We start from the raw sequence: 26792 nt of genomic DNA, 5'->3' as shown, positions 1-26792 counted from the left end.
TATCTATCATCATCATAAAGGGAAATTATTGACTAATGTCATCACTGACCAAAAGCAGTTACTTGTTATTAACAGATTTTCATGAACAATACTTTCTTGCCATAGATCAAACATTCTGACTTCTGATTAAGTTCGAAAGTGTTTTGTTTACAATGTGTTCAGAAGCACAAAACTTGTGTACACATTTTGTCATTCAGTTTATCTGATTAAAGCTTTTTGATTTTATGCTGTAGAGCAGTGTTTTTCAGTCCTACTTCTTGAGGAGCCCCCAACACTGTACATTTTGTGTCTTCCTTAATAAAACACGTTTAAACTCATCAGATCATCACAGCAAAAACATCAGAGGCTGTATTCACAAAACACCTTAACACTAGAACCGCCAGGGGTCACTGTATACCTAAAACCGCCATACGGGTAAATTTTACCCCCGCACATATTATTTCACTATATTATGTCACTGTCTTCACAAAGAAGTGTCTAGAGTCATGAAATGATTATGTCTAGTCATCAACTATATTTTTGTCCTGTTGTTTTATGTTCAAGGCTTTTTTTATGCAGGCTACACTAATCACTTTTCATAACGGTCAAGCTAAACAAGTCTACTGACAACGAGAATTAGAAGGAAGTAAATACATATTTGGGTGGTGTAATATTATAATTAATCATATATTAAGATAATACGTGTTATTTAAATTACTCAAATAGCCTTTAGACAATAATGAATAGGCCTAATAATAATTCACCACAATGCATGATGCGATGACAAATTCAAGCGCGCAGCTTCACCTTAATTATTTACATCCAAAGTTTATTTATGCTGACTCTTGTAGCAATCCTGTCCTGAAGAACAGACTCAGTCTATTTTTTCTCGGAGGCTCTGGATCGCTGTCAGATGAGCCATCAGATGCTGAGCCGACCCAGGATGCATCACTGATCTCACCACCATCAGACTCTCATGGCATTTAGGGCTTCTACCTCTTCGGCATCCATATATCGCCGGGTTTTACTCATTTTGACTTTATTTATGAAACTGATGACCGCTAATTCAGTGAGTGAAAGGCGTTGCCTAGCAATGTACAATGTTTAAACATAAGGGGACGCGAAAATGACAGCGCGAAAATACAGGCATTTTATAGCGGGTAAATCTGACCCGTGCGGCGCTTATAGGTTTAAATGCCCCGTTTTTTGATCTGGTTTTATCTAATCAATTTTTAACACCAAGGGATTGTAAATTACACAATTTTAGTAAAAGTCAATGACTGGGAGACTTTAATGTTTTATTGAAAACCTCTTATGTACATTTGAAAAACAGCCACGGGTAAAATTTACCCGATTTAGGAGTAAAAAATAATGGGAGTGTCAGTCCTAAATTTAGGACTTCTAAATTTTTGTTCTAAGAGTATTTCACAAAGCATTTAGCACTAAAACTAGCTTCTAAATCTGTAAAAAGTTAAGAGTAGTCAAGAGGACTCCTAAGTCACTAAGACCAAATCACAAACAATCCTAAAATGGTTGTTGCCGGCGGCAATCTGCCAGCAATCCACTTAAAGACACAGTACATCATTGAGACAATAGGAGCCTTGGGTGCTAAGCCTTTTCTTCATAAATGCAATAAATATTTTGATTTATAGATTTTAAACTGCAATGTGTTACAATACAGAAGGGTCGGAGACTGGAGATAACAGTTAATGATGTTTATTAGACAGCAGAGGATACAGACGTGCAGATGAGTATGTAATGAATCTTGGAGTGAATGATGAGAGATGGATGAGTGATACTGTCCTTTGTGTTTGTAGTGGTGAAGAGGAACAATGCTGGAGATGGAAGACACTCACACACAAACTGAGAACACAGGAGCAGACTTGGAGACGCTGGAGACAGGTAAGTAGATGGCTAGGAGTCCTTGAGGTTAGCATGAAGGTAAGTCTAGATGCAAACGAGACCGGACAGTGACTGAAGGTGTGTGAGTGTCTTTTATGTGGTGACTGAGTGCGCTGTGATTGGACGGTGTTGGAGCCTGGCGTGTCTGTGACACAATGACATAACATAATGGTTAATTTATGTACAGGCAAAATGCATTGTATGATGGAGAAGAAACATTGCGGTCAAGTCAAAAATATCCTATCGTCTGCGCTGATAGCCTTGCAGCTCGGGTGTCCTGAGTTTGAGTTCCGGCTTGTGGACCAGCCAATACTGAGCCGGCATTTGGACGTAAACACAGAAGCACTGAACTGCGTTCACTGCGTCAACCGTGTATGAGTCTGACAGAGTAGAGAAGAAATTGTTGAATAAAGTCATTATTTTTGTTTTGTTCTTGTGCACAAAAAGCATTCTCGTCGCTTCATAACATTAAGGTTGAACTACTGTAGTCACGTTGACTATTTTAACAATGTCTTTAGTACCTTTCTGGGCCTTGAATGACGATAATTATGTTGCTTTCTATTGGGGATATTTTTTTTTTTTTTAAATCCTCTTGGATTTCATCAAAAATATCTTAATTTGTGTTCTGAAGATGAACGAAAGTTGTTTGGAATGACATGAGGTTGAGTAATTTCTGTCATTAATTACCTAACCCTTTAACACTGCTTCAAAATATTTGCTTGTGGAGAGGCTGTGTGAACACCATGATCTCACCATGAGCTCCCAGGATACTCATGATATGGTCACAATGTGAGGTCACAGTGAGCTAAAAGTGTAACCTCACAGCGCACTCGCTGTGTGCTCAGTGAGCCTACACACTGTAAAATCAAATTTGCAAGACTTACTTATAAAAAAACATGGTAACTGATTGCCTAAATAAAAAAAACAAAAAAAAAAACTAAGTGAAATAGGAATTGTATGTTGTACTGAGAAATGCTTAGTCACTTACACAAGAGTTTCACTAACTAACAAAGAGCTGTAGAGGGTACTTGATAATGTCAATGACTTTGTTAGAAGTTAGATCACCTTTAAAAGCAGCCCTTTTGATTACCTCCCTTCCTTTGAAAACTAACAACTGTGATTTCTTGTTACATCACTGCATCAAAAGGAAAATAATTATAGTAGTATAAATGAAGTTCCAAGTGCCCAACCAATGGGAACACCGATCACCATTAAATATTTTTAAACAAAAATATTTTCGAAAAATCAACATCTACTTATGAAGTAAGTTTATGTGATATTTTCTCCATTTTTTTTTTTTTTTTCAGTTCTATTGACAATTCAAGATGATGGCAACAATTCCACGCTGAGTGCAGAACACAACTGTACAGTACAAACAGTTTGCTAACAAATCCTGCGGTATCAATATTTTTCAATTGTTGAGAAACAGGAAGTAGAATGCCCCCCCGGTGACCGATATTAGAACTGCCTCCTCTAAATCTCAAATAAGTATAGTTAAGAATAATGAAGATATACAACTAATCAATTCATGTTCACTGGTGTTTTCATTTACAAATGTCAGAATTTGTGGGCCAGCCAATACTGAGCCTTGATGGATATCTAGATAGTTATTGTCATGTGATTCACTCACATAAACACAATAACATTGTGTTTCCAAACATTTTTTCCTAAGGCCAGCACATTTTCCAGTTGGTTTCAAAGGAAGCGCCATGTATTTAAAAACACCAACAGCGTGACAGAAGCCAAAAGTTGAAAAAACTTAAACTTTGGATAAAATGCAGTGCCCATGACTGCCACTTTTTACCCAGCCATTCACTCAGAGTGGAGGAGGGGCGGGAAAATGACCACATGGGCATGGCCAAATGTATTTGTTATTTGCTCTATAGACCTTATTCACAACAGTGCCTTGTTTGGTTTTTAATGGGAATGAAAGCAAGGCTGTGAGGGGTAGACATACATCTCTTCAGTGGGTTGTCCTGTTATTTAATGTGTTTTGGGATTGTTATGCTGATGAAACACTGCAAAAATATCTTTCAGAGAAATTTCAGTGGAAAAAAAAAAAACTGACAATATGAACTGTGGGAAATTGTAAGTGATCTAAGAACTTTATACAGCTTTTTACAGTGGATGTCATTGAAAATATGGTAAGTCAATCCCTCACAGCCTCGCTTTCATACCTGTCATGGCGCTGCTCAGAATAAGGTCTATTAAAGGCTTTAAAAATATCTGGCCCCTAGGCTATGGAATGATCTTCCCTTCTCTGTGCATTCTTCAACCTCTCTGCAGATGTTCAAATCACGTCTTAAGACCTATTTTCGCTCACAGGTGTTTGATGTGTAGTTTTATAGGTATTTACTTATGTATCTTAATTAATTGCTATTATTATTTTTTGTATTTTGTGTATGTATTGAAATCTTTCTTGTACAGCACTTTGGTATACTTTGCGGCTTTTAAAGTGCTTTATAAATAAATGATTGATTGATTGATTGATTGATCTGAAGCCATTTGAAATTAGAGGCAGATATGGGCCACACTATATTGCTGTCCATATGAAGAATAATTTATACATTCACCACCAGAGGTCCCTTCAGTCCTGGTTAACCAGTAAAGACACTACAGCCTTAAACTGCATGGAGGTTAATAACTACTCAGGTTTATTAAAGCTTTAGCTGTAGTTGTAAGAACATGTAAAGTAAAACATGAAGTGGAAACTCTATAAAACACTTACATTAATACATAATATAACATATACACTCTGTCACTCATTTGATGCTGCTGTAGATCATTGAAGGCTCTTCCACAGTTTGAACAGTTGATCGCCTAAAAAAACAAACAAACAAACAGGACAACAATGATGTTACACTTTAGATTATATGATCTTTGCTGGTTAAGTTGGTTTTTACTCACCTCACGGCAGGATCAGGCTGATGAACTCTTATATCGTCATACTGACATTCAGTCTCTTCTGCTCTCTTCGTCTCTTTCTTTCTGTGATGTTGGACAGTTGCGTACTGGATCTCCTCAGTATCTCTGGATTCAGGAGTTTTTCCTCTGAATCTCTTTGGATTCACACTGGCATACGGAGAAACTCTCTGTGACGCGTCAGAATAGAGATCATTCTGAAATACAAGAAAAGAAGTAATTATTAATTAAAACATGTAAATCAGCTTGATCTGAAGTGTAGATTCTCAGTCTAGAGCAGATAATCTTTTCAGATCAGGTGCCACATCAGATCAATATTTCAGAAATATTTCACTGATTCACACTTAATTGTAGGAGAAGAAAAGAACACAGTAAGTATCTGAAGTGAAATAATCACAGTGATGTAAATATACTAATGATTATCAAATTATTACAAAAAATCTATATTAAAACTGTAAATATATCAGAAACTTGAATGAAGCCATGTAAAAATAAGTGATTTTGTTTTTATGTCACACCACCTGAGGGCGCTGTACATACAGTTTGAGAATCACTGGTATAAAGATAATAATAAAATAATAAAACTATTAGTTTATGAATGTTTTTTTTCTGGATTGTGTTAATTAAGACTTTGATAATGTTAGTTTCCCATCAGTCTGTACAGTTACAGTCTGAAACACAGATAACGGCTGATCGATTGATTTTCTGCTTCTGTAAAGTCGTGTGTCTGGATGATTTACCTGTGTCACTGTGAGATCTTCAGTTTTATCACTCCTTCGTTTCCTCCTGTTATAAAGACAGACATTAACAGAATATGAATGACTATCAAATTAATTCAAAATATGTGTACTATAATCAATTACAAATGAGCCATTTCCTTCTACGTTAAGCCAAAAGTAAACTTATAAAATCACTGAAGGGTTTTTTTTTTAAACTGAGCTACATTATAAAGAGGATGATGATGATGAAGATGATGATGATGATGGTAATGATGATGAATAATCCTCCAGATACCGCTGAGATTACAATCACATTCCTACCAGCACCATGATGAACTGAAAGAGGAAGATCATCATGATTAACTCTCCAAACTGATGAATGATGTGAAGATACAGGAGTGTGTTAATAAAAGCTTCACCTGTGACAGTTACAGCGTCTGATCTCTGAGATCCATGTTGATTGTGAGCCTGACAGTAGAAGCGTCCACTCTGTAGTGCACTGAAACTCTGTCCAGATCCAACAGCTGAGCTTTCATTCTCCTTAAACCAGCTGAAGTTCAGAGCAGGAGGGTTTGAATCACTGCTGCAGATCAGAGTCACTGAATCTCCCTCCATTATATCACCAGATCCATTTATCAACACTAAGATGTTCCTGGGAGGGTCTAAGAAGCACAAAAACACCAACAAATGAATGCATTCCAATGATTTAAAAAACTACTTTTCTGTAGGGGGTGCGATGCATACAGTTCACCTAAACTATTTACCTTGTGAATGGCACGGGGGGTGTGGGGTCTCAGCTCATTACAGATAATGAAGTGAGAAGAAAAAGAAGGAACCTCTCCTTGGTTTCAAATGAATTACATAAACTGAGAATATTTGTTTGACTTCTTGTAGACATTCTAAGCATTATGTAGACATGTCTCTCATGTCTGTGTGGCAAGTATTTGCTGAGTTTCAGTTCATTTTTAAACGCATTTCAGAAATGACTCCACTGAAAGGGAGACATCAGATCGCGCATCATGTTTGTTTTCTTTATTTTGCGAAAAGCACATTTTTTTTTTTTTTTTTTTTTTGTGAGTGTACACAAAGTGTATGTGTGACCAAATTCTGTATTTTGAGTCTCTTTCACACTTATAAAAAAAAAAAAAAGAAAAGCGAGGTGGTATCGCCGGCGCGACTGCCAACTCCAGAGTGTGAACATTTGTCCACAGTGCCAGTGATTACAAAATCGGAAAACTTTCTGGGAAAATTTTGCTTACACGATGATGAGACATCCCACTCCAAAATATCATGCTTGGTCATTAGTTCGTCAGATAACTTTAGGATATTTTCAAAATCTCCCTCGGAATTGTCTCAGAATTTGACCAATTTCAATTTGAGATTTTCAATGAGACTGACTGTGTCTGTGACAGAGAGTGTGGAGCTCTGCAAACCCCTGGTTGCAAATTCAGTAGTTTCAAAAATCCTTCCAAATTTCACCAGCAAAAACAGAAACTTCGTTTGAACCTGGTGCAACAAAGGATCTGCTTCAAATTTGGTCTTGCCGTTTTTCTCGGAACACTGGGCTCGCATTTCCAGAATTACATCTAGCAGGTGTAGCACTTTACTTACTGAACCTGCTCTGGAGCTCCAGCGGGTGTCTGGAGGTCACTCGGGCTCTAAGGGTTGTCAATCTGGGTGCATCTCTTTCTGAATTTCCAGGAAGAAAGCATGTCTCTGAGCTCCAGTAGTGAAAGTATGCAGAGAGTTTAAAATTTCAAAAAATGTGTCCAGATGCTGAGACCACCCTGCACAAAACCAGATTTCATCTGTGAGAGCAGCAATGAACATAGATAGTGTTGGGAAATGTTTGTTTTAGGATTACATGGACACCTCCATGGTTCCTTGACATGACAGCTGCCCCGTCGAAACAAAGACCAATACACAGAAGCGGGTCTAGTTCCAATGGCTCCATCAGCTGTTTTTTTTTTTTCTGATATTCCAGCAACAGTCAGGTCCAATGTGTTCATGAATCCAACCGTCCTTTCCTTAGCGAATCCTGCATGAAATTAGCGTATGCACACAGCCACGAGTACTTGTTTCGACATATCTTTGTACTCATCTGCCAGAATGGCATAATAAGTACTGGGAACGTGTAGTTCTTGCCTTATTTTCCAAAGTAGCACTGTCACCGCATCGTTCTGCATGTCAGGGCTCATGAGTGTTGAATCGCGTGGAAGATCTTCAAGCCTCGTCTGAATGGCCGGGTCATATTTGGACAACAATTAAAAACATTTCAAGTAAGTTCCCTTTATTAAGGGAGTCACTACTTTCTCTGTGTCCTCTGAGAGCAATATCTTGTTTTGCACACAGAATTACTATGTCGAGCACAACTTTTAAATGTTCTTTGTTTATTTGTACAAGCGCATCCCCATGCAATTGATTCAAAGCAATCCCTCGGCTGTTTGGTATGTGGCTTTCTCTGAATGCATTTAATTTACTGAGCACAACTGTGTGCTTTTTTCCACAAGCATGACGGAGACATGTTTGTCAAATGTGTTTCTAGTCCTGAAATCCAAGTCGCACGAAGGAGTAGTTAGCTCAGTTTGGCTACCAGTAAAGTGTTGGCACGCCTTGCAAAATATTGCATCCCTAGTCCAGCTGTATTTCATCCACTTAAATTCATTGTACCATCTGCTTGAGAAGCTCTGTGCCTTGCCAGATATCACTCTGTCCCAGTGACCCACTCAGTGACCCACATGCGCAGTCATTTCCACATGCAGATCCTACATCCGCTGGGCCATAATCCTGTGGCGGGATGGGCTACTGAGTTGATTGGTGGCACTCCAGTAAAGGACCAGAAACTGTTGAATTGTTGTCAGCTGAAGATTGAACAAGTTTGGAATCTAAGAATATATCAGTTGTGGTTGTTGCGTCAGCCTCGTCTGAACTAGTTCCCGAGGTAACGTTAATGTTAACATCATTTGTTGTCCTGCGCGGGCTGATGGAGTAGTTCTCTCCCAGGTCAATACAGGGTTTTTTTGAAATATTTTTTAAAGGGGTGGTTCATTGCGATTTCACTTTTTTAACTTTAGTTAGTGTGTAATGTTGCTGCTTGAGCATAAACAGTATCTGTAAAGTTACAGCGCTGAAAGTTCAATGTAAACGGAGATATTGTCTTTTAAAGTTATGGCAGTTTAAGGCCTACAATTACGAATGGTTTGGACTACAACAAGCTTCTTCCCAGGTTGGTGACATCCCAGATAGCAACATTGTGTCGGCCCAGATCCGACCTATATCTGGCACATGTGGCATGATGATCTGGCCTCCATGCTGCAATGAATTACGGCCCTTGTGTGGGCCGCTTCTGTTTGCCAGATCTGAGCCACAAGCAGGCCACAGCAATGCCACATGTCAGCCAAGAGCAAAGAAATAAACCTAAACTGGACCTTATCTGAGCCACAAAATCTGTGTATATTAAGTATAGATTCATCTCAGCCTTAATAAGCCTGTTAACAAGCAGAATCACTGAAGGAAAGAAGAGAAGAGAAAAAGAGACGAGCTGAAACACAAGAACTACAGCTGACTTCAGCTGCTAGCTAACACATAACTGTAAAGTACAGTGGGATGTGTGAAAACAAACTCACAGGCGCGAAATGGTTCAGGCAGGATAACCGCTGATTGCCTAACACAGATGTCAATCAAATTCATCAAGCATCATCCAAAACCACATTTAATTTATTTTAAGATTTGAGATGGCACAGTCATGTTTGTAATTATATGAAACGTAATGAAATAATACTTTAATAAATAAAATATTTCTGTAACAACTGGGTGGGCCTACTCATATAGTGGCCGTCAGGCCCGTCTGCTGGCTACGCCCCTGCATCAAATTCTCTATTTGGGTTAATCAACTCTAAGTTGATTAACCCAAGCTTGCTTACTCGAGGTATACTGGTTCCAAAAACACATCCGGAAGTAAAAGTTCAGTCAATTCAGAGTAGGGCTGCATCCGAAAACCCAGGCAGCTGACTTGTTGCCTCACTGCCCTGTCAGGCAATGACTTAGCAGGCAGCGTTTGCGCACAAATGTACCTCACGAAGCAGCGTAACAATTTAATGATAGATAACAAAACGGAGAGCACTTTGGTGACAACAAATTTAATATTTAATTACTACAATGCTAACTTCTCGCTAGAAATGTCATCAAAAGTGGGGAAAGTTGGTCAAAATGTACACTTTACACACAAACTGACCTCCAACCTCAAATTTCAGATGCCATCTTTATTTTTTAGCTCAACAGTCAGGGAATGAAATGCGCAGAATTGTGAGATATTAAAGGCAGCGAATGATACATCTATGCTGCCTTCAAAAATCGATCAGATGAAGGTATCTCAGGAGACAGGATGTGGAACGATCATTGGATGTGCCTTGTTACCTTTCTACCTCCTTATCCTGCCTGCGGAGGCAGCATTTTTCAGTTTTCGGACGCAGCCTATGTTTACGTTTAACACACAAGACATTCTCAGAAGTGCACTGAATCGACGAGTCATCATGGAAAGGACGCTAAGAAAAAACATGCCATACTACTTTCTTCTTCATCTGTTTAATGGCTATTTAAATACTTGCATATCACCACCTATTTGGTTTCGTTTAATAATCATTGATCACTGTGAACTATTGTTTGTTTGATACTAATTATATAATGAAAAGACTGATAAACTAAATAACAGTCTGTGCTTGCAAAGATAACAACGCTGTAAAAGTTTATTTTATTTTTAGTCATTTTGCTTCCACGTCGCTTGAAAGGTAAGATATTTCATATATGTTTTTATATAGCCTAATATATATTATATATACTAATAATTTTGTAATAATAATATTGTTATGTTATTGGTATATGCCAACATTATGAGAACAGAGCAAATACAGCCTTATTCATTTAAAGTTAGTTGTTTCTAAGAATGTTTTCTCCCAACATTATGTATAGATTTAAAATAAAACTTCCACAAACAATGTATAAATAACGGTTTTGTGCAAACCTTTTGAGAACATTATTAAAGACCAGATAACGTTGAACAAACACTGTTAACATTACTGGAAGAATGTTTGTTTATAACTTTGAGAGAACCTTGACAAAATGTTAGCCAAAGTTATCAGAACTTACGTTGTTAGCTGGGAGAGTGTTAAAGTGACAATAAATCAGTGTTGATTTAACTCTGAAGATTTTGCTGTGCAGTTCACACTCAAATAGGCTGCATTAAAAAAAAATAAAAATAAAATAATAATAATAAAAATAATAATAATAATAATAATAATAATAATAATAATAATAATAATAATGAACAGCCACACAATGCATCTGAGCAATAAAACAGAATTGAGCACTAAGGCTTACAGTGTGTATGTAGAGACACACATTATCCAAATCTTTTTTTTTTTTTTTTTTTTTTTGCTTTTCAAAAATAAAAACATAAATTCATACTCACATGTGACATTGAGCTCAACAGCAGGAGAGATGTGATTGTGTCCGTGTACAGCACAGCTATATCTGCCTGCATCCTCTCTTCTGACTGACTGCAGCAGGAGTTCATTGTTTCTGTCTCTTCTCTCAGTTAATGGCTGTGAGTTTCTGTACCAGATGAATGTTGCTCTGTCAGTCAGAGTGCAGCTGCTTTTACATGTCAGACGGACTGAATGTCCCTCTGTCACTCTCTCAGGAGACTCCACCTGAAGATCTGAACACAACACACACATTATATCTAGTGCTGCTGTCATACACTGATTATTATTCAACATAATGCACAGAAGAAGAGAGAAACCTCATGAAAGTCACCTGTGACAGTAAGAGTCACTCCTGGAGTGCCAGTCCATTTCACATCTTTATCAGTGATGAATCTGAAATAGTACTCGTGTGAATCATTCAGTGTCACGTGACTCAGTCTGATGGTGCAGTTCTGCTGTTTATCTCCCAGATACTGAAGCCTCTGACTGTATTCAGGGTCCTCAGACAGATCTTTAAGCTCTACACCCTCTTGTATAGGGCCTTTGGTCCAGAACACTCTCATGATCTGATATCTAGTAGGGTATGTATAAGTGCAGTTCATTATCACTGATGAGTCCTTTAGTGCACAGATGTGTGAAGGACTGTAACTCACACCCCAATCAGCACTAGAAACCCCTGAAACACAGAATTCATCAAGATGAAAATGTTGTTTTATCAGTTTGACCATGAAAACATGTCAATATTTTATTAATATTTGAAAACAGCATCTCATTACAGGAAATATAAGCTCATCTTCTCACAATCTATTGAGTTATAAAGGATCTCAGTGTGATTTACTTCATCAGCTTTGAAGGAAGGTGTTGCAGAAAAGCAGAAATGAAAAGAGACAGATGTGTGAAAACAGTGCAAAGAAATCAGCAACAGACAACATGCTGCTCTATCAAATAATACAACAAATGACAAATAAATGTGAGTTTTGTAGCTTTTAGTTCATGTTCATAAAAAATGGCCAAAAATATTGATGATCTGGTGCTACACAGCCTAACTTCCTGTTTCAAAAGGAAATAACAAAACAGAAAACTGCTCAATAATCACTCATTATGGAGTTTTATACAAATAAAATTTAATAAAAACAGATTGTTTCTAATGTGAATGAAACAGAGACTCACCGTGAATCATGAGCAGAAAGATCAGAGGAAGAGCAGGAGCCATTCTGACCAACATCAGCATAAAATATATCTAATACATCATGAATCATCACTCATATACTCATAAACAGTGTATGTTCATCACTCTAAACAGCTCTTAGTGTTAGTAAGATCTTTGAACATCTGAAGATTATTAATGCTCAACATCAGTGTGTGTAAATGAACTGATCATTAGATGTACAGAAGATATTTCTCATGTCAGGAATCATGCGTTAAATGAGCTTCATTTATAGAAATAATCATCAGTTTTTATTTAAGTATGAATGTGTTTGTCTTACCGTGTTGAAGCTCATCAGATCAACAGCAACCAAATGACTGACTGTTTTAACTCATGCACTTTAGCTTTACAGTGAAGGACTTTCTGTGGTTAACACATTTTTTTTAACACACAGTGGCAGAAATGTCTCTGTCTCTCCTTCCCCCTTAACAGAACATCATCATCATCACTGAGATGAAACTGCTTAAAGGGAAATAATGATCTTTTAAAGTTAATTTAATACATTTCCACAAGATGTTTAGAGCACAGGATTATGTAACCAGATTTTATAAGAAGCTGCGAGTAGATTATTGTTCACTAGTCTATATTTTCTCAGTGTAGTGTAAAAACAAACAAAAAAAAACCCCAAAACAAAACAAAAAAAACCCAACAATTTTGAAGTCAAGAACATTGTAAATGAAGAACATTCTAAATGGCAAAATGCAATATTTATATGTAAAGAAATCGTATTTTCTTATATATTTCTTCTAATAAATAATCAAGTTTTCTAGTAATTCTATACTCTACTGTGTTTGACAAGTTGATGTTAAAATTTATGTTAAAATGGCAACTGTTACTAATTTGATAGTGCAATACTGCGTGACTTCCAGCTCTATTATTTCACCATCTTTAACTAACAAGGTTAGTTTTTCCCCCCACAGTCGCCTCCTGCTGGACAGCTTTGGTTATTATGTCACGTGATTCACTCACAAGCTCTTCTGTACAGTATTGATGGTCCTTCTGCAGAGGCTAGTAGTCAATTTACATTCTAATAAGCAGAAATCCTTCGAAGGATGCAGCCTCTGAATTGGGATACATCAGCTAAAAACTAAATTCGCATTTAGAAGATATATGCGTTCAAATCTTACAATCTCTCTGCAAATCAGCTTCTCATCAGATTTTCTGACCAATCAAATGCTCTCTCTCTTGCTTTCAGTGCTTGTTCACAGCAGGTGTTTGAATGATTGAAAGAATGTTTCAGGAACATTATACTAACCTTTAAATAACATTCTACTGACATTAAGGAAACTGAACATTTTCATGTTCTTGGAATGTTACAAATCAACGTTCCTACAATGTTGAATTTTAGATCAAAATTAAGTTGAAAGAACGTTTGAGGAACATTATACCTTATAAAAACGTTCCTCTAACGTCAAGAAAACATTTAGAGAACGTATTTAGAGATTGTTCTTATAACAAAATGCTGTTAGCTGGGATAGTGTATATATTTAGTGAAAGAGTTCATTTCTCTAGCGAACTAATAATCTGTGGATGCTGAATGATTTGCCTCATGAGAGCATTGCTATATTGTGTGACTACTGTAATACAATGGGTAACGATTCAGTGTTAATGTTGAATCAAATCTAGTTAGCACATAATGTACAATTGAAAAGGTTTAATAACAGTATTTTATTATGGTTAAACTTGAAATGATTACAAAATAGATGAACGATAAAACATATACAGTTAATTGTACCCAGCATGTATGTATAATGTAAACAGAGAGAGAGAGAGCAGAGAGCTAGAGAAAAGACAGCACCAGCGAAGAAAAGAGACCAAGCAGCAGTTACAATCTTATTTTATCCCTTCCTTGACCATGTGACTAAAGACCAAAATTGAGACATTCAAACTGACCAATCAGCAGATTACAGTTTCCCCCACCATAGTAAAGGTGTGACAATTAGCAGACCCCCGATAAATACAGAACTTGGCCTATAGGCTTTGATCACTATCAGTACTTCTGTGCCTTAAGGAATGCCAAATGTCCCTTTTGGCCCTGTGTACACCTGGATTTAGGATGCATTTTGGTCGATTAGATCACAAGTGGCCAACACTAAATACAGGTGTAAACGGGTGGGAATGCTCATATGGTTGAATGTGTTTGAACAGCCACAAAAGACTGCCTATCTGCTTACTGAAACAATAAACATGGGGAGTGAGCTAGCCAGATGGGATTTAAACGTTACTGGCTGAAGCAATACAATTGATTTGAACACAAAAAACATGCTAAGCACAATGTTTTCCAAACATGATTGATTCCTAACATACACCCGCTGGTCTCGTGGCTGTCAGAGCAGAAATGAAAGCTGATGATCTCTGTGTGTTTTCCCATCATTTCTAGTTGTGTTCATATGTAAATAGTGTGCGCTTATTTTACCTATTAGATCAAAAGATCTGAAAAAACCTAATCAATTACCTGACCATAGACACTCCCCTTGAAGAAATCAGGACAGATGTGGACAAAAAGAGACGGATTAAAACACCAGGTGTAAACGGGAATGTGTCTCCCTCGTCTACTTGTGATCTGATCGACCAAAACGCATCTTAATACCAGGTGTAAACAGGGCCTTTGTTACTGAAGATGGGTTTGAGACAGGAAAGCAGAAGTCTTTGTGGATTTTCAACCCAAGTTTTTTCTTTTCTCAATTTGGCCAGGTAAAACTAGAAGATGTCAGAAAAGGGAAATCAATCTTTTTATTTTCTATTTAAGTAATAATAAATGTCCTAGAATTGTGCTATCAATCTGTTATCTGTCTTTTAACGATATTGAGTTCAACTTGCTTGAGAAATATAAAACAATCAGTTTCCATATGCTTTTCTAATAATATGAATCAGCAGATTTTTAAGTAAAATGTTTTGTTGGCAGAACTTGTCAAATTGAGTTGTCAATACTTAAGTCACCTGGTAACCCTATATATTATAAGTTGCAGTAAGTTTTATCAACTTCATCAAAAATGAACTAATTCTCTTGAAAATTTGAGGCAGTTTCCACAGGTTTTCTAACTAAGCTCAACATATTACTTCTTACGTTTATCTACAATAGCTCTTACAGTTGTTCCTCCTGTTAGAGCCACTCCTCCTGCCATTAAAGCTGCAGGCAGTGCCATTCCTCCAGTAACGGTAATTAATGCACCTCCAGCTGCTGCTGCTCCTACACCTGCTACACCCGCTCCCACTAAGGCTGCCTTTTTCAGCATTATTCTCCTCTGAGCGCTCTTATACATCTCGTTTGTGTAATGCCCTCCTCCGTTCTCCTTCACCATTTTGTCGATCTTCTTGATCAGTTCACTGACCTGTGATTGATTTTGTTCATCTTTGTTATTGAAAACTTGATAACCACCTTTACACTGTTTGACTAGCTCATTAATCTGATTGTTTTGTGCCAGAAACACCTCTATAGGTTTATCTAACTGATCTCCTCTAGTGAACAGAACAATGGTGTATTGTTCAGCATCTTTTCCAAAGTTCTTCTGAATCCATTTCACTGCGTTTTTCTCCTCATCTGTGAATCTCACGTCCAGTCTGATGACCAGCAGAAACGCATGAGGACCAGGAACAGACATCTCCACACACTTCACTAGTTTCTCCTTCAGTTTTTCTTCACTGATTGATGTATCAAACAGACCTGGAGTGTCAATCACTGAGATGATTTGACCCTTCACTACCTGCTGATGTTGTTGGCATTTCTCAGTCACAGACTGAGCAGATTGTTCTTCTTTAAACGCTTTTTGTCCCAGGATGGTGTTTCCTGTTGCACTTTTTCCAGCTCCAGTTTTACCAACCATCATGATCCTGAGATCTGACATGATTGAAGATAAAACAGAAAATGGAAAGTGATGCAAACATATTAAATAAAGTTATATGCATTATAGTCTCCAGCTATAGCAGGGATTTCCAACCCTGCTACAACCCTGGACAGCTGATGTCCTGCAGAGTTCAGTTCCAAGATCAATCAAACACATAAATCCCCACTGTTAACACCACACCATTGAAGGAAAGAGAAACAACAGCTTGTTGTGCTTTTCATTTTTCTGTTGTTTCCCTTTCCTTCAGTGATTCTTGTTACAATCTTAGAAAGGATGTGTTAAAACTGACTCAAAATGTGTTAAATTCTTACACATCAATGGGTGAGTTCGGGACAACACTTTTTAACATTCTATTTTTTTAATGAAATAATTTTATTAAATATTCTATAATATTTTATTAAATATATACCTGTTTTGGCCAAATGTTGTTCTGTTGTTTTCTGTTGTATATTCTGGCCCCATATCATTCTTGTTTTTCCAGCTTTTGGTGTCTGAACTGTATTTTCCTCCTCCATTCTTTCAAAAAAGTTTGCCAGTGATCTTACTGATGATGTACGAACCACCTTCTCTTCAACAATGTTTTCTTCACCTACATGAGTTATCTCTGTTTCTCTCACACGAGAAATAAAACTTTCCTTTTCTGTTCTCTCTGCCATTACACTGTCCATTTCATATGTCTCCTGCACTATTTTTATTGGCTCTTGTCTCATCTCATTCTTTTGCTCTTTTTTTCTGTCCTTTTTTCCCTCTTGTTTTCTTTTTTCTTTTCTGCTATTTGTTCGAGAAACTGAGTAAATCTCATTTTTGTAATACTGGCCATCATTCTCTTTGCTGATTTCATCAATCTTCTCCAGAAGCTTTGTGATGTGAATTGGAATAATCTCACTTTTACTGTTGATGGAGTGATGTTTACCTCTGCAGTGACTGACTATGTCTTGAAAATTTCCACTATCCATAAAGAGCATCCATTCTCTGTTAGACATTTTTTCTCTTCCAGTAAACAGCACTAGGGTAAACTTGAAAGCTTGAGCTCCAAAGTTCTCCTGAATTTGCTCCACAACATTCCTCTTGTCCTCTTTGAAGGTCTCCGAATTGACAATGAGCAGGAACACATGAGGACCAGGATTAGAGAGATACAGACTCTTCATCATCTGCTTCTTCATCTCTTTATCAGTCAGGTGAGTGTTGAAGAATCCTGGAGTGTCGATGATGGAGATGTTTCTGTCTTCTACTCTTCCTCTCTGTATCTCAGTCTCTCTGGTTCTGCTCTCTTTAAACACCTCTCGTCTCAGTATTGCATTTCCTGTTGGACTCTTTCCAGCTCCAGAGACTCCCAGCAGCACAATCCTCAGATCCTGTGAATCACCTGTCAAACAGTTTAGAGCTCTTAATGATTTATAAATGCTTCAGTGATTTTTTTTTTTTTTTTTTTTAAACAAGCCTACTCTTAACCTGCTCACGTGTGTGTTAAGATGTTGCTTTTGTATTTGTATCTAACACACTCTATCAATGTGTAGTGCTCTATCACAAGCAAATTGTTCCTCCATCCAGTGCTTTGTAAACTTTTCTGGTGATGGAAGCCTCAACTGACATATCGAAGAATATTGGAGTCAATAATGTTTAAAGCTCTTAATCAAACTTTTGCCTTAATAATAAAAGCTATACACATAAAAGGGTAAAAATAAGTTGTTTTAGACTAGACTATAGCAATGATTAAGCCCTGGACACACCAAGCCTACGATCGGCCATCGGGCAACGTTGGACTGTTTTTATGTGTCGGACGGATAAGTTTTCCCAGTTTGTTCTGCACCGATGGCTTTAATCAGATGCTGCTGGGTGTTTTTTGGGCCGATTCAGCATGTTGCCTTCTGGCCGTCGGGTGAGAGAGAGAACTCTGATTGGCTGTTCAGTTTAGTGAACGACTCGAAGTGCAAGAATAATACCAAAACAGTGAGCAAACAAGTCAAAGCGGTACAGACAGAAGGCTGTTCTAATTTTGTCATGTACATACCTGAGTGTTCCTGGGCGAATGTTTAATATTAAAGGAACACTCCACTTTTTTTTTTGAAAATAGGCTCATTTTCCAACTCCCCTAGAGTTAGACAGTTGAGTTTTACCGTTTTTGAATCCATTCAGCCGATCTCCGGGTCTGGCGGTACCACTTTTAGCATAGCTTAGCATGGGTCATTGAATCTGAATAGAGCGTTAGCGTCTCGCTCAAAAATGACCAAAGAGTTTCGATATTTTTTCTATTTAAAACTTGACTCTTCTGTAGTTACATCGTGTACTAAGACCGACGGAAAATGAAAAGTTGCGATTTTCTAGGTCGATATGGCTAGGAACTATACTCTCGTTCCGGCGTAATAATCAAGGAACTTTGCTGCCGTACCATGGGTGCAGCAGGCGCAATGATATTACGCAGCGCCTGTGACCCCCTGCTTGCACAGGGAGCGTGCCTTGCAACCATGGAGACATTTGTGAGTGTCTTAGTACACAATGTCAGAAGCGTCAAGTTTTAAATAGGAAAAATATCGAAACTCTGTGGTCATTTTTGAGCGAGATGCTAACGGTCTAATCAGATTCAATGAACTATGCTAAGCTATGCTAAAAGTGGTACCGCCAGACCCGGAGATCGGCTGAATGGATTGGAAAACGGTAAAACTCAACTGTTTAACTCTAGGGGAGTTGGAAAATGAGCCTATTTTCAAAAAAAGTGGAGTGTTCCTTTAACATGAGCCAAGTATACAAAATAATCAGCATGAATGATATTCAAAATGGTAAGCATGCGCTGCTTTGTTTACGCTGCATTCACACGGGTTGTCTGTGTCAACGCTTGACGGAGGCGGTGTCTAAAGCTTGGTGATGACATGACCGTCATAGTGACAACAGCCAATCACATTACTTTCCAGTGTTGCATGAACACAATTGGCAGATGCCTGCGTTGGTGCTCATAAATTTGAGAAATTTTCAACTTCTGCCGCGAGCAACGCGAGTAAATCGACAATATCACAGATATATCCAATGAGAGCGTCAACACAATGGCCAATCAGAGGTGTTTACAAATCCGCTCAACAGCGCTCAAAGCGTCACATTTTTTAAATTTTGTGGTACCGACATGCCGAAGTCAGTACTTTTGACAACTCTAAGGGAATATTCATGTAAGTGCCACCCAGTGGAACCAAATATTTCAGGAACTGAATATATTGTAACAGAGGGGGCGGCAGCAAATACCTTTAAGGGAGTGATGTCTGTAATGAGCATTTAAAAAATGTAAGACTGTGATGAAGTTTCTGCTGATATGTAGTGCCTAAATCATTTTGTTTACATATTGGACTATATGGCTATGAATGGATTACACTGGCTGGGTTTACTAAGTTGACACGGCAAAACCTGAAATGCTCAGAATACTCAAAACTTGGATACCAATTACCTCAAAACATTTAAGTAAACAAATTGTTTAAGTTAGCTAACTCAAAGATTATTTACTTTGGGCATTCAAAAACAAAGCATGCATCTTTCCAACTGTAATCGTGTGTATATGATGATTAATTCACTCAGCTCCAGTCATACCCTCATGAAACAACAAAATATGGGAATATGCTGCAAAATGTAATGCGATATATTACATAATACATTTCCATATGAAACTAGTGCTTTGTCAATATGCATTGACAATGTATGGCTATATTTTGATGCTTGAAGAAAAAAAATAGCATTACATGTAATATTCGTTAAGTTTTATCCTTTATATATTGCACATACACTTTTGAAAAATAAATGTTTCATCTAAGAAATTTTATTTCCTGGTTAAATAAATAATGATAAAAGTTGCTGAGACCCTGGGCAGATGTGTTTATATTTATGCATACATACAATTTTTGACTATTTGCAAAGATGAATCTAATGATCTTCTGCTCAATAGCACAAAGCCCAGGGAGCTGGCTACTTATTTTTCATTATGAAACTCACTAAGTAATAGTAATAATTGTTCTGATAACTTTGATGTGCATCATTCATATTTTGTTCATTATGTTATAATTTATCTTATGTATTATATTGTTCAGTAATATCAACTGTAAATATTTAAACTGTTTCAGGTGTCACATGAGTGTTTCATATTGTTTTATGATTATTTACTAAAGTCATAACAATCAATAACTGTATTTTGTCAAATTCTTTCTGGTCTCTAAAATAGTGGTATGGCACTTCCTCTTCTCTTCTTTTATGAAACTTACTGTACTTGCAGCACAGCTCATGTTTAATGGTCTGCAATACATTCAAAACCATACTAATATATATATATATATATATATATATATATATATATATATATATATAAATGTTTTTACAAAAACAGATTATAAAAATAAAAATAAATAAAAAACATAAGATATGATAAATAAATCTAAAACAAATATTTTTAACTTTTTTAATTTTTCCAATGTTTTGTTATGATTGTGCTTGGAAATAAATATAATTATCTTTAATCAGGCTTATTATTTTGCATTTTAGGCTCATTTTAAGCATAGCTTATGTTTTTTTCTGCAAATGTATTTTTTTATATATCAGTTTACTGTCACCACGTGATGTAGTTAAGATGTGTAAAAATCGCACACCTTGTTGAGGTCCTATTACAAAGCAGCACACACAAATAGTAGGCTATTCATTTAATTTTATATGAATAGTTAGTATGTTACTAACAATAACGATGTATCCTTTGATAATAGTGCTCTAGTCTCGTTTATGCTCTTCATATCACGAAGTAGCGAGCGCGTAGCGTTCCAAGTAGAGTCAGCGTAGCTCGCAGCACCCTCTGTTGTTGGTGAATGTTGTTTTTTGAACGAGCTGAAAAACTGGGACATAAGACCAAAACCCGGGACTATCCCCAGAAAACGTGGACGTCTGGTCACCTTCATACAAGAAATATAAAAAGGCGCTTTTTTTTTTTTTTACTTTCACTTTAATTTGTAGCTATAAAATCATGTGTCTGACATGAAACAAGTTAAATAATCATCACACCCCTTAAGAACAATGAACAGAATCATTTCCATTTACAGCAGACATGAATGCATGTACTTTTTATGATTTTGAACATCATTTCACACTTAACCTTAAGAGCTACGATCTGCCCTTATATCAGCAGTTTTACTGCAGTTAAAAATAGACCGTTTTAAACTTCAGGGTCTCTTGTGTTACTTCCGGGTAATCGGGTTTGATTAGAGCAGAGACAAACACGACCGCGAAGCGTGTTTGTGCAGTAGTCATGTCAGCAGCTTATTTCCGGTTTCGACTTCGCGAGCGCTTGTGATGTCACTACAAAGAGATAAGCTGCTGCCCGAGGCTGCTTCTGTGCATCAGTGTTGTCTGCAGCGAGACACTTGCCGGAAATGCGGATTTTGTGCAAAATTATAGTGTTTTAGAGATAATAACCTAAAACATCTTGAAATAAAACATATGAAAGATGCCCCGAGGTGTGGTAACCGTATATAAACGACTGGTCACCGTGATTTTGTTAAGTAAGACATGTTCCTGTATCAACATATATTTTGTTGATCCTGAAACAACATTATTGTCTGAAAATTTAGTCTTAACCCTATTCCTACCCCTAAACCTATCCCTACCCATAATTTATTCCTAAAATCAGAGGGAAATGATAGGTGAATAACACTGATGTAGAAGCACCTAACCCTGGTTGTAAGCCTAAACTTGTAAACTTTTCCCTTAAATCTGATTGGTTGATCCAGGAACATGTTGTACTTGGTAAAATCACGTTCACCATAAAGGTCTAGTGGCTGCTAAATTATTAAAAAAAAGAGTGAATGCCCACAGGAAATGTAAAACTCCGTCCTTACAGCATGTCATTAATCATTACAAACACATTAGCTTAAGTTTAGTTTTTGCATGTAAGATTAATAAGGGAATTTTAATAACTTTTAACTGACCTGACTGCTCATTTGCACAATTTCTGTCTCCCATGCTTCTCATTCTTCTGTACATCTTCTCTTCCTCAAAATCTCAAATTTTCAGTCTTAATGTAAAACGGAAGACCTGCAGCACCAACAGAAGTGAGGGGCGGAGCTTCAACAGTCATAGTTGCCACCCATACATGTACATTTTTTTTAATAAAATCACTTTCATGTTCATATATGCATAAGATCTACACACAAACATCAAATGATTAGCCATAGAGACTACACGTCAAACCACTAACCCTAGTTTTCCTGTGGCTGCTGTACTGTGTGTAACACTATAACATTTGTTATGGAAAGGAAAGCAAAGAGATAATGTGAACAGGTGATGTTGGCTGTTTATTGATTATGATTTATTGGCATGAATCACTGATCTCATTCAGAGTCTAACGCTCTGGTCAGGGCCGGATTAACATAAGGGCTAGGTGGGGCTGAAGCCCCAGGGCTCGAGCAAGGAGGGGGCCTGTGATTGGCCGAGAAGAGGATTGTCTGGCCAAAACCCCACCACGCACCCACATATTAAGCGCTGTTATTTACTGGAGTGCTGCAAGTGCATGGGAAACAAACACCCTGAAACGACAATCTCACACACAGCTCTGACAAACTCGCTTCACGCTTTCACCTCTCTGTTGAAGTGATAACCACAGCAGACGCTTAAAGGTGTAGTATGCAGTTTTCGTCCGCTAGAGGTCGCCTATTCAAAACAAAGTCGTAGCTTGATGATGCCAAGTATGAGCGTGGAATCTTGGGATATGTGGTCTTTACATCACAGCCGGTGGAAAAGAATAGGGATTGGACTCGGACAGAAATCATGTTCATGGATGCGATTATTAACGTTATTGTAGTATGAAGCAGAGCAGGACCGAGTGTTGTGGGAGCTGAACGAGGCCGCTGGAGCGATTGCGCAACACACGCCTCACGAGCAGCGGAACTTTTATTATGCCACAGTCGCCGGCGCTGCTTCCGCTTTTCCGGTCATGAGTATGAGGTAACGCAGCTCTGTTTATCATATTAGATAAACTTGAGTGTGTTGAAAATAATGTTATAACGTTACTCTGTGGGCTTGCTTGGTGGCTGCTGTGAGACACTTGTTTGAGACACACTGCAGTATAAGCTAGATCGATTTTAGAATATCATATTAAATGCTGAATGGCTTGTGTTGATAAATGGCATGCGATTAATTTTAAAACGTATTGCATGATGGAGAAAATTCTGTATTACTGTTACTAAGAATAAAGCTGCATCTGATTATGCTATGTTAGCTACTTGACAAAATAGTGTTTTTCTCTGATGGTAAAGCATGGTACTCGCAAAAAAAACAAAAAACAAAAACGAATTAACAAGAAAATTAGATTTATTTTAAACAATAAGACTAAATGTGTTGAGCTATATAACAATAATTCGTTTTCTGTCTATAAATGTAACCGAACAGTTGTTCCCTTGTCTATTAAAACATGTAATATATTAAAGCGTCTTTGGTGTTTCTATGGTTTCCACAAAATAAAACCGGAAACCGAGGGTATGACGTGGAAAACGTGGATATGATGCAATTGACAGGCGACTCCTCACACGTCCCGGAGCCTTGGTTAAAATTGCAATTTTCTCACGATTTACAAATAATTACAAACATTTAAGATATTGTAAGTACTCAAGTGAACAAAATATATAACACTGGCCTAGTGGTTTTTGGATATTTTACTGCAAAAATCTTACATATTGCAGCTTTAATCCATTTGAATTCGATACAAGCCCAACATGTGAACATTAAGGGCTCTGTGGCGAAACTAGTTGAAACCAAGCTGAATAGCTCCAACCATGAAAACTGAAGTGTCGAGGTAGACTGTAGGTCTAGGCTACACAACGGTTAACAAGCTTTTCAATACACACAGCACCACCCTATACAAATTTACCACGCACTTACTAACACTGAATGAACTCAAAATCCAAACCAAAGCCGACCAGCAGAAGAACACAAATGAGCCCGAGACTCACTGTCATCAACACCAAACACAGACTTCCTCCTGACAAACAGAGAGAAACACACAGATATAAGTGAACGCCCTTCATATTATTAGAAATTAAGTTTCAAATCAACATTTTTGGGTAATCTACTGTAGCTTTGTCTTTAGATAATGCTGTGAATAGAGATTTTACAGAATATTCTTTTATAAGATAATCATTTATATATGGTAAAATATCCAAAGAACACTGAAAAAAGTAAATAAAAATAATTCAATATTACTAAATTAAATATAAAAGCATAAACACTGACATATTTTTCTTAAATTGTATGTAACCATTCCTCAAACATTAGTGACATCTTTAACAACACCATCTGTGACACCATTTCCTCTTTAAAGTAATTTTCTGCTTACTTTGCTTTTGATCTTTTCCTTCATCCTGGCTGTGATTCAGTGTTTGAGATCCAAATGTGTCCTCGATGTCTCTGCATTCAGCATTTTAATAAATGTCCTCTAAATCCATTATTTGTGTCAGACAATACATCTTCACAGATCAGCTGTGATCTTTAGAGGGTTTTTAAACAGTGCTAACCCTAAACAGGAAGTGGTTTCATATCACACTGGCCTTCGACAAGAATAAAAACTTGCAGTCCAACTTAAAAACTCTTTGCAGACCCATATGACTGTGTGCTGTACATTCAAGCACATGTTATCAGCTTCAGAAGCCAACAAGAGGAATCTGTGACCATTGAAATGGACTCAAACACCCTTAAACAGGCCAAACTGGACCTTTGTATTGATGATGCAGGAAACTGCAGCAAGTGCCCTGAATCTGGTGTTTCTGATCTTCTCTGATCACTTCAGTCTGATAAACCCGCTCTCTGCTGCGCCCTGCTGGACTGGAGGAAATCTATCCCAATAAATAGCCCTATAGCCCAATAAAGCAAAGAGAATGACATAAAAACAAAAATACTGAGATAATAATGACAATTGAACATTTTATTCAAAGAGAAAATTTCCCAGACACACATTATCAGAAATGTGACTACACTGTTTCCATAAACAGTGGAAAAAATTCAGTTAATCCACAGACCATCTATATTTTAGAAAAATATGAGAAACAGGATATTATGTATGGCTGTTTTATTATTTTCTTCTAATGGATTAAAGCTCAATAGCTACTCTTAATTCTGGAAATTACATAAAATGAACAAAAACATGAAAGCATAAAGTTTGTTAGAATTATTTGGTGACAGGTTTTGCTGACAGGCACCATCAGAAATTATGCAATTAAAATAATAAAGCTGAAAAATCAAAGTCAAAGCATTATTAACCATCATGAAGATGCAGGAACGGATGTGAAATTCTCACAAACACATTTTGTCATCTCTGAGCATGGGATGTCATTCCAGTTGTTCAGGACGGGTTTTGCAGGATCCAGTTCAATACAGTCTTCTCCACCAGCATTATTCGGCTCATTTTCTTCCCAGTACCTGAATAACACAATCAGATTCAGTTCCCGAAGAGCTCTAAAAGTAATTACTCACTAGAACAGAGTATGTGGTTTTCTGTGAGTGTTTTGTCACTTACCCTTGCTTCAGTGGTGAATTATCCACCCATTTCATGTTGCCCTCCTTCTCAATGTCAGTCAAACCAATCCACACAAAGTCTTTGACTAAAGAAGATATGCACCTCTGTGTGTAAATACATAAAACACAAAAAGAGTGAGAATCATAATTACATTTACAGTTTTCATCTGGTAATCGACTGTCAGAAGACAAGAACAGTTATATGAAAGGTGTTTGTTATTATATTATTATAGCATTTATTTTCCTAGCAGTGTTAAAACATGAGACTTTGGTGTGACTGTTTATTTTAATTATGGTTTGGATGTTTGTGTTTAAGACCAAATCTTTTTCAGTATTCACAACAGAATTACCTTGAACTGTGAACTCACCTGCTTCTGTTCAGTGTTGATAATGACCAGATCACCACCATGAGCCCTGCAGTACTGCCTGCTGTCAGACCAGCTCTTCCTCTCACTGGATATGAAAAACCTGCCTTTGCCTGTCAATAAACATAAACAATTTTATTTATTGATTGTTTTGTAAAATGCAAATATACATATAAATCCGTTTGTACTGACCTTGTTCGTATAACTTCCTTAGTTCAGTTTCTAAGTCCAGGTTCTTCAGTGTTAGATCAGTGTAATTGTCCTGTAAGTTTTTGTAACTCTTGAACAGAGATTCTCTCTCTGCTGTGATGGAGATGTGCTGCACTATGATGAAGACCAGCAGAAGAACACAAATGAGCCCGAGACACACTGTCATCAACACCAAACATCTACTTCCTCCTGACGAAAACACACAGGCATCAATTAAAAACAATTCATAATATAAGATATAACATTTCAAATCAACCATTAATCCAACTTTGTCTTTAGTTATAAGTGTGTTCTGTTAAAATTACAAACTTGCTATACAGTAAAATATGTGAACAAGAACATAGAAAATAGAAAAATAATTCCATGAAATACACTTCATATAAAAGCAGAAACATTGAAACAATGTGTATAGAAAACCAAAACTGAAATTTAAATTGAAACAGTTTTCAGTTCATAAACTTTCTGATTACTTTGCTTTTGCTTTTGTCCTTCATCCTGGCTTTGACTCTGTATTTGAGGTCCACGTGTGTCCTTTACATCTTCATGTTCAATATTCTGATAAATGCTATCTAACTCCATTATTCATCTTCACAGATGAGAGGTGTTGTTTAGAAATATCAGTAGTGTTTCTTAAACAGTGC

The 26792-nt window shown here is 37.1% G+C and overlaps 3 protein-coding genes across 4 annotated transcripts in view; all 3 read right to left on the bottom strand.

Annotated features, from left to right (window-relative positions):
• Positions 1 to 1679: 1679 nt before the first annotated feature.
• LOC127515850 (B-cell receptor CD22-like) overlaps positions 1680 to 26792 on the bottom strand; it is a 42868-nt gene continuing 17755 nt past the window's right edge. The window contains exons 8-10 of the mRNA XM_051899954.1: positions 5544 to 5589; positions 4789 to 5000; positions 1680 to 4701 (exon numbers count right to left, since the gene is read on the bottom strand). Coding sequence (XP_051755914.1) covers positions 4644 to 4701; positions 4789 to 5000; positions 5544 to 5589 — 316 coding nt within the window. The 3' untranslated portion in view covers positions 1680 to 4643. The remainder of the gene's footprint in view (positions 4702 to 4788; positions 5001 to 5543; positions 5590 to 26792) is intronic.
• On the bottom strand, positions 13862 to 24830 carry LOC127515808 (uncharacterized). Its single transcript, XM_051899878.1, has 5 exons — positions 24402 to 24830; positions 23948 to 24047; positions 22000 to 22105; positions 16467 to 17423; positions 13862 to 16050 (listed from the first exon to the last, which is right to left on the bottom strand). The coding sequence occupies exons 3-5, from the start codon at positions 22052 to 22054 to the stop codon at positions 15269 to 15271; spliced, it is 1794 nt and encodes a 597-aa protein (XP_051755838.1). The 5' UTR covers positions 22055 to 22105; positions 23948 to 24047; positions 24402 to 24830; the 3' UTR covers positions 13862 to 15268.
• LOC127515892 (CD209 antigen-like protein E) lies at positions 24972 to 26792 on the bottom strand. 2 transcript variants are annotated; one of them, XM_051900048.1, is made up of 5 exons: positions 26622 to 26792; positions 26134 to 26340; positions 25945 to 26054; positions 25578 to 25681; positions 24972 to 25480 (listed from the first exon to the last, which is right to left on the bottom strand). In XM_051900048.1, exons 1-5 carry the CDS (start codon positions 26728 to 26730, stop codon positions 25324 to 25326), a joined length of 687 nt encoding a protein of 228 aa, XP_051756008.1. In that variant the 5' UTR covers positions 26731 to 26792; the 3' UTR covers positions 24972 to 25323. The 2 variants fall into 2 exon arrangements, with proteins under 2 accessions (XP_051756008.1, XP_051756015.1); XM_051900055.1 differs by having other exon boundaries at positions 26134 to 26265.

The sequence above is a fragment of the Ctenopharyngodon idella genome, chromosome 1 (assembly GCF_019924925.1).
Source record: "Ctenopharyngodon idella isolate HZGC_01 chromosome 1, HZGC01, whole genome shotgun sequence".
NCBI lineage: Eukaryota > Metazoa > Chordata > Actinopteri > Cypriniformes > Xenocyprididae > Ctenopharyngodon > Ctenopharyngodon idella.
The sequence above is the reverse complement of the archived record's forward strand: the minus strand, read 5'-3'. Positions and strand labels throughout refer to the sequence as shown.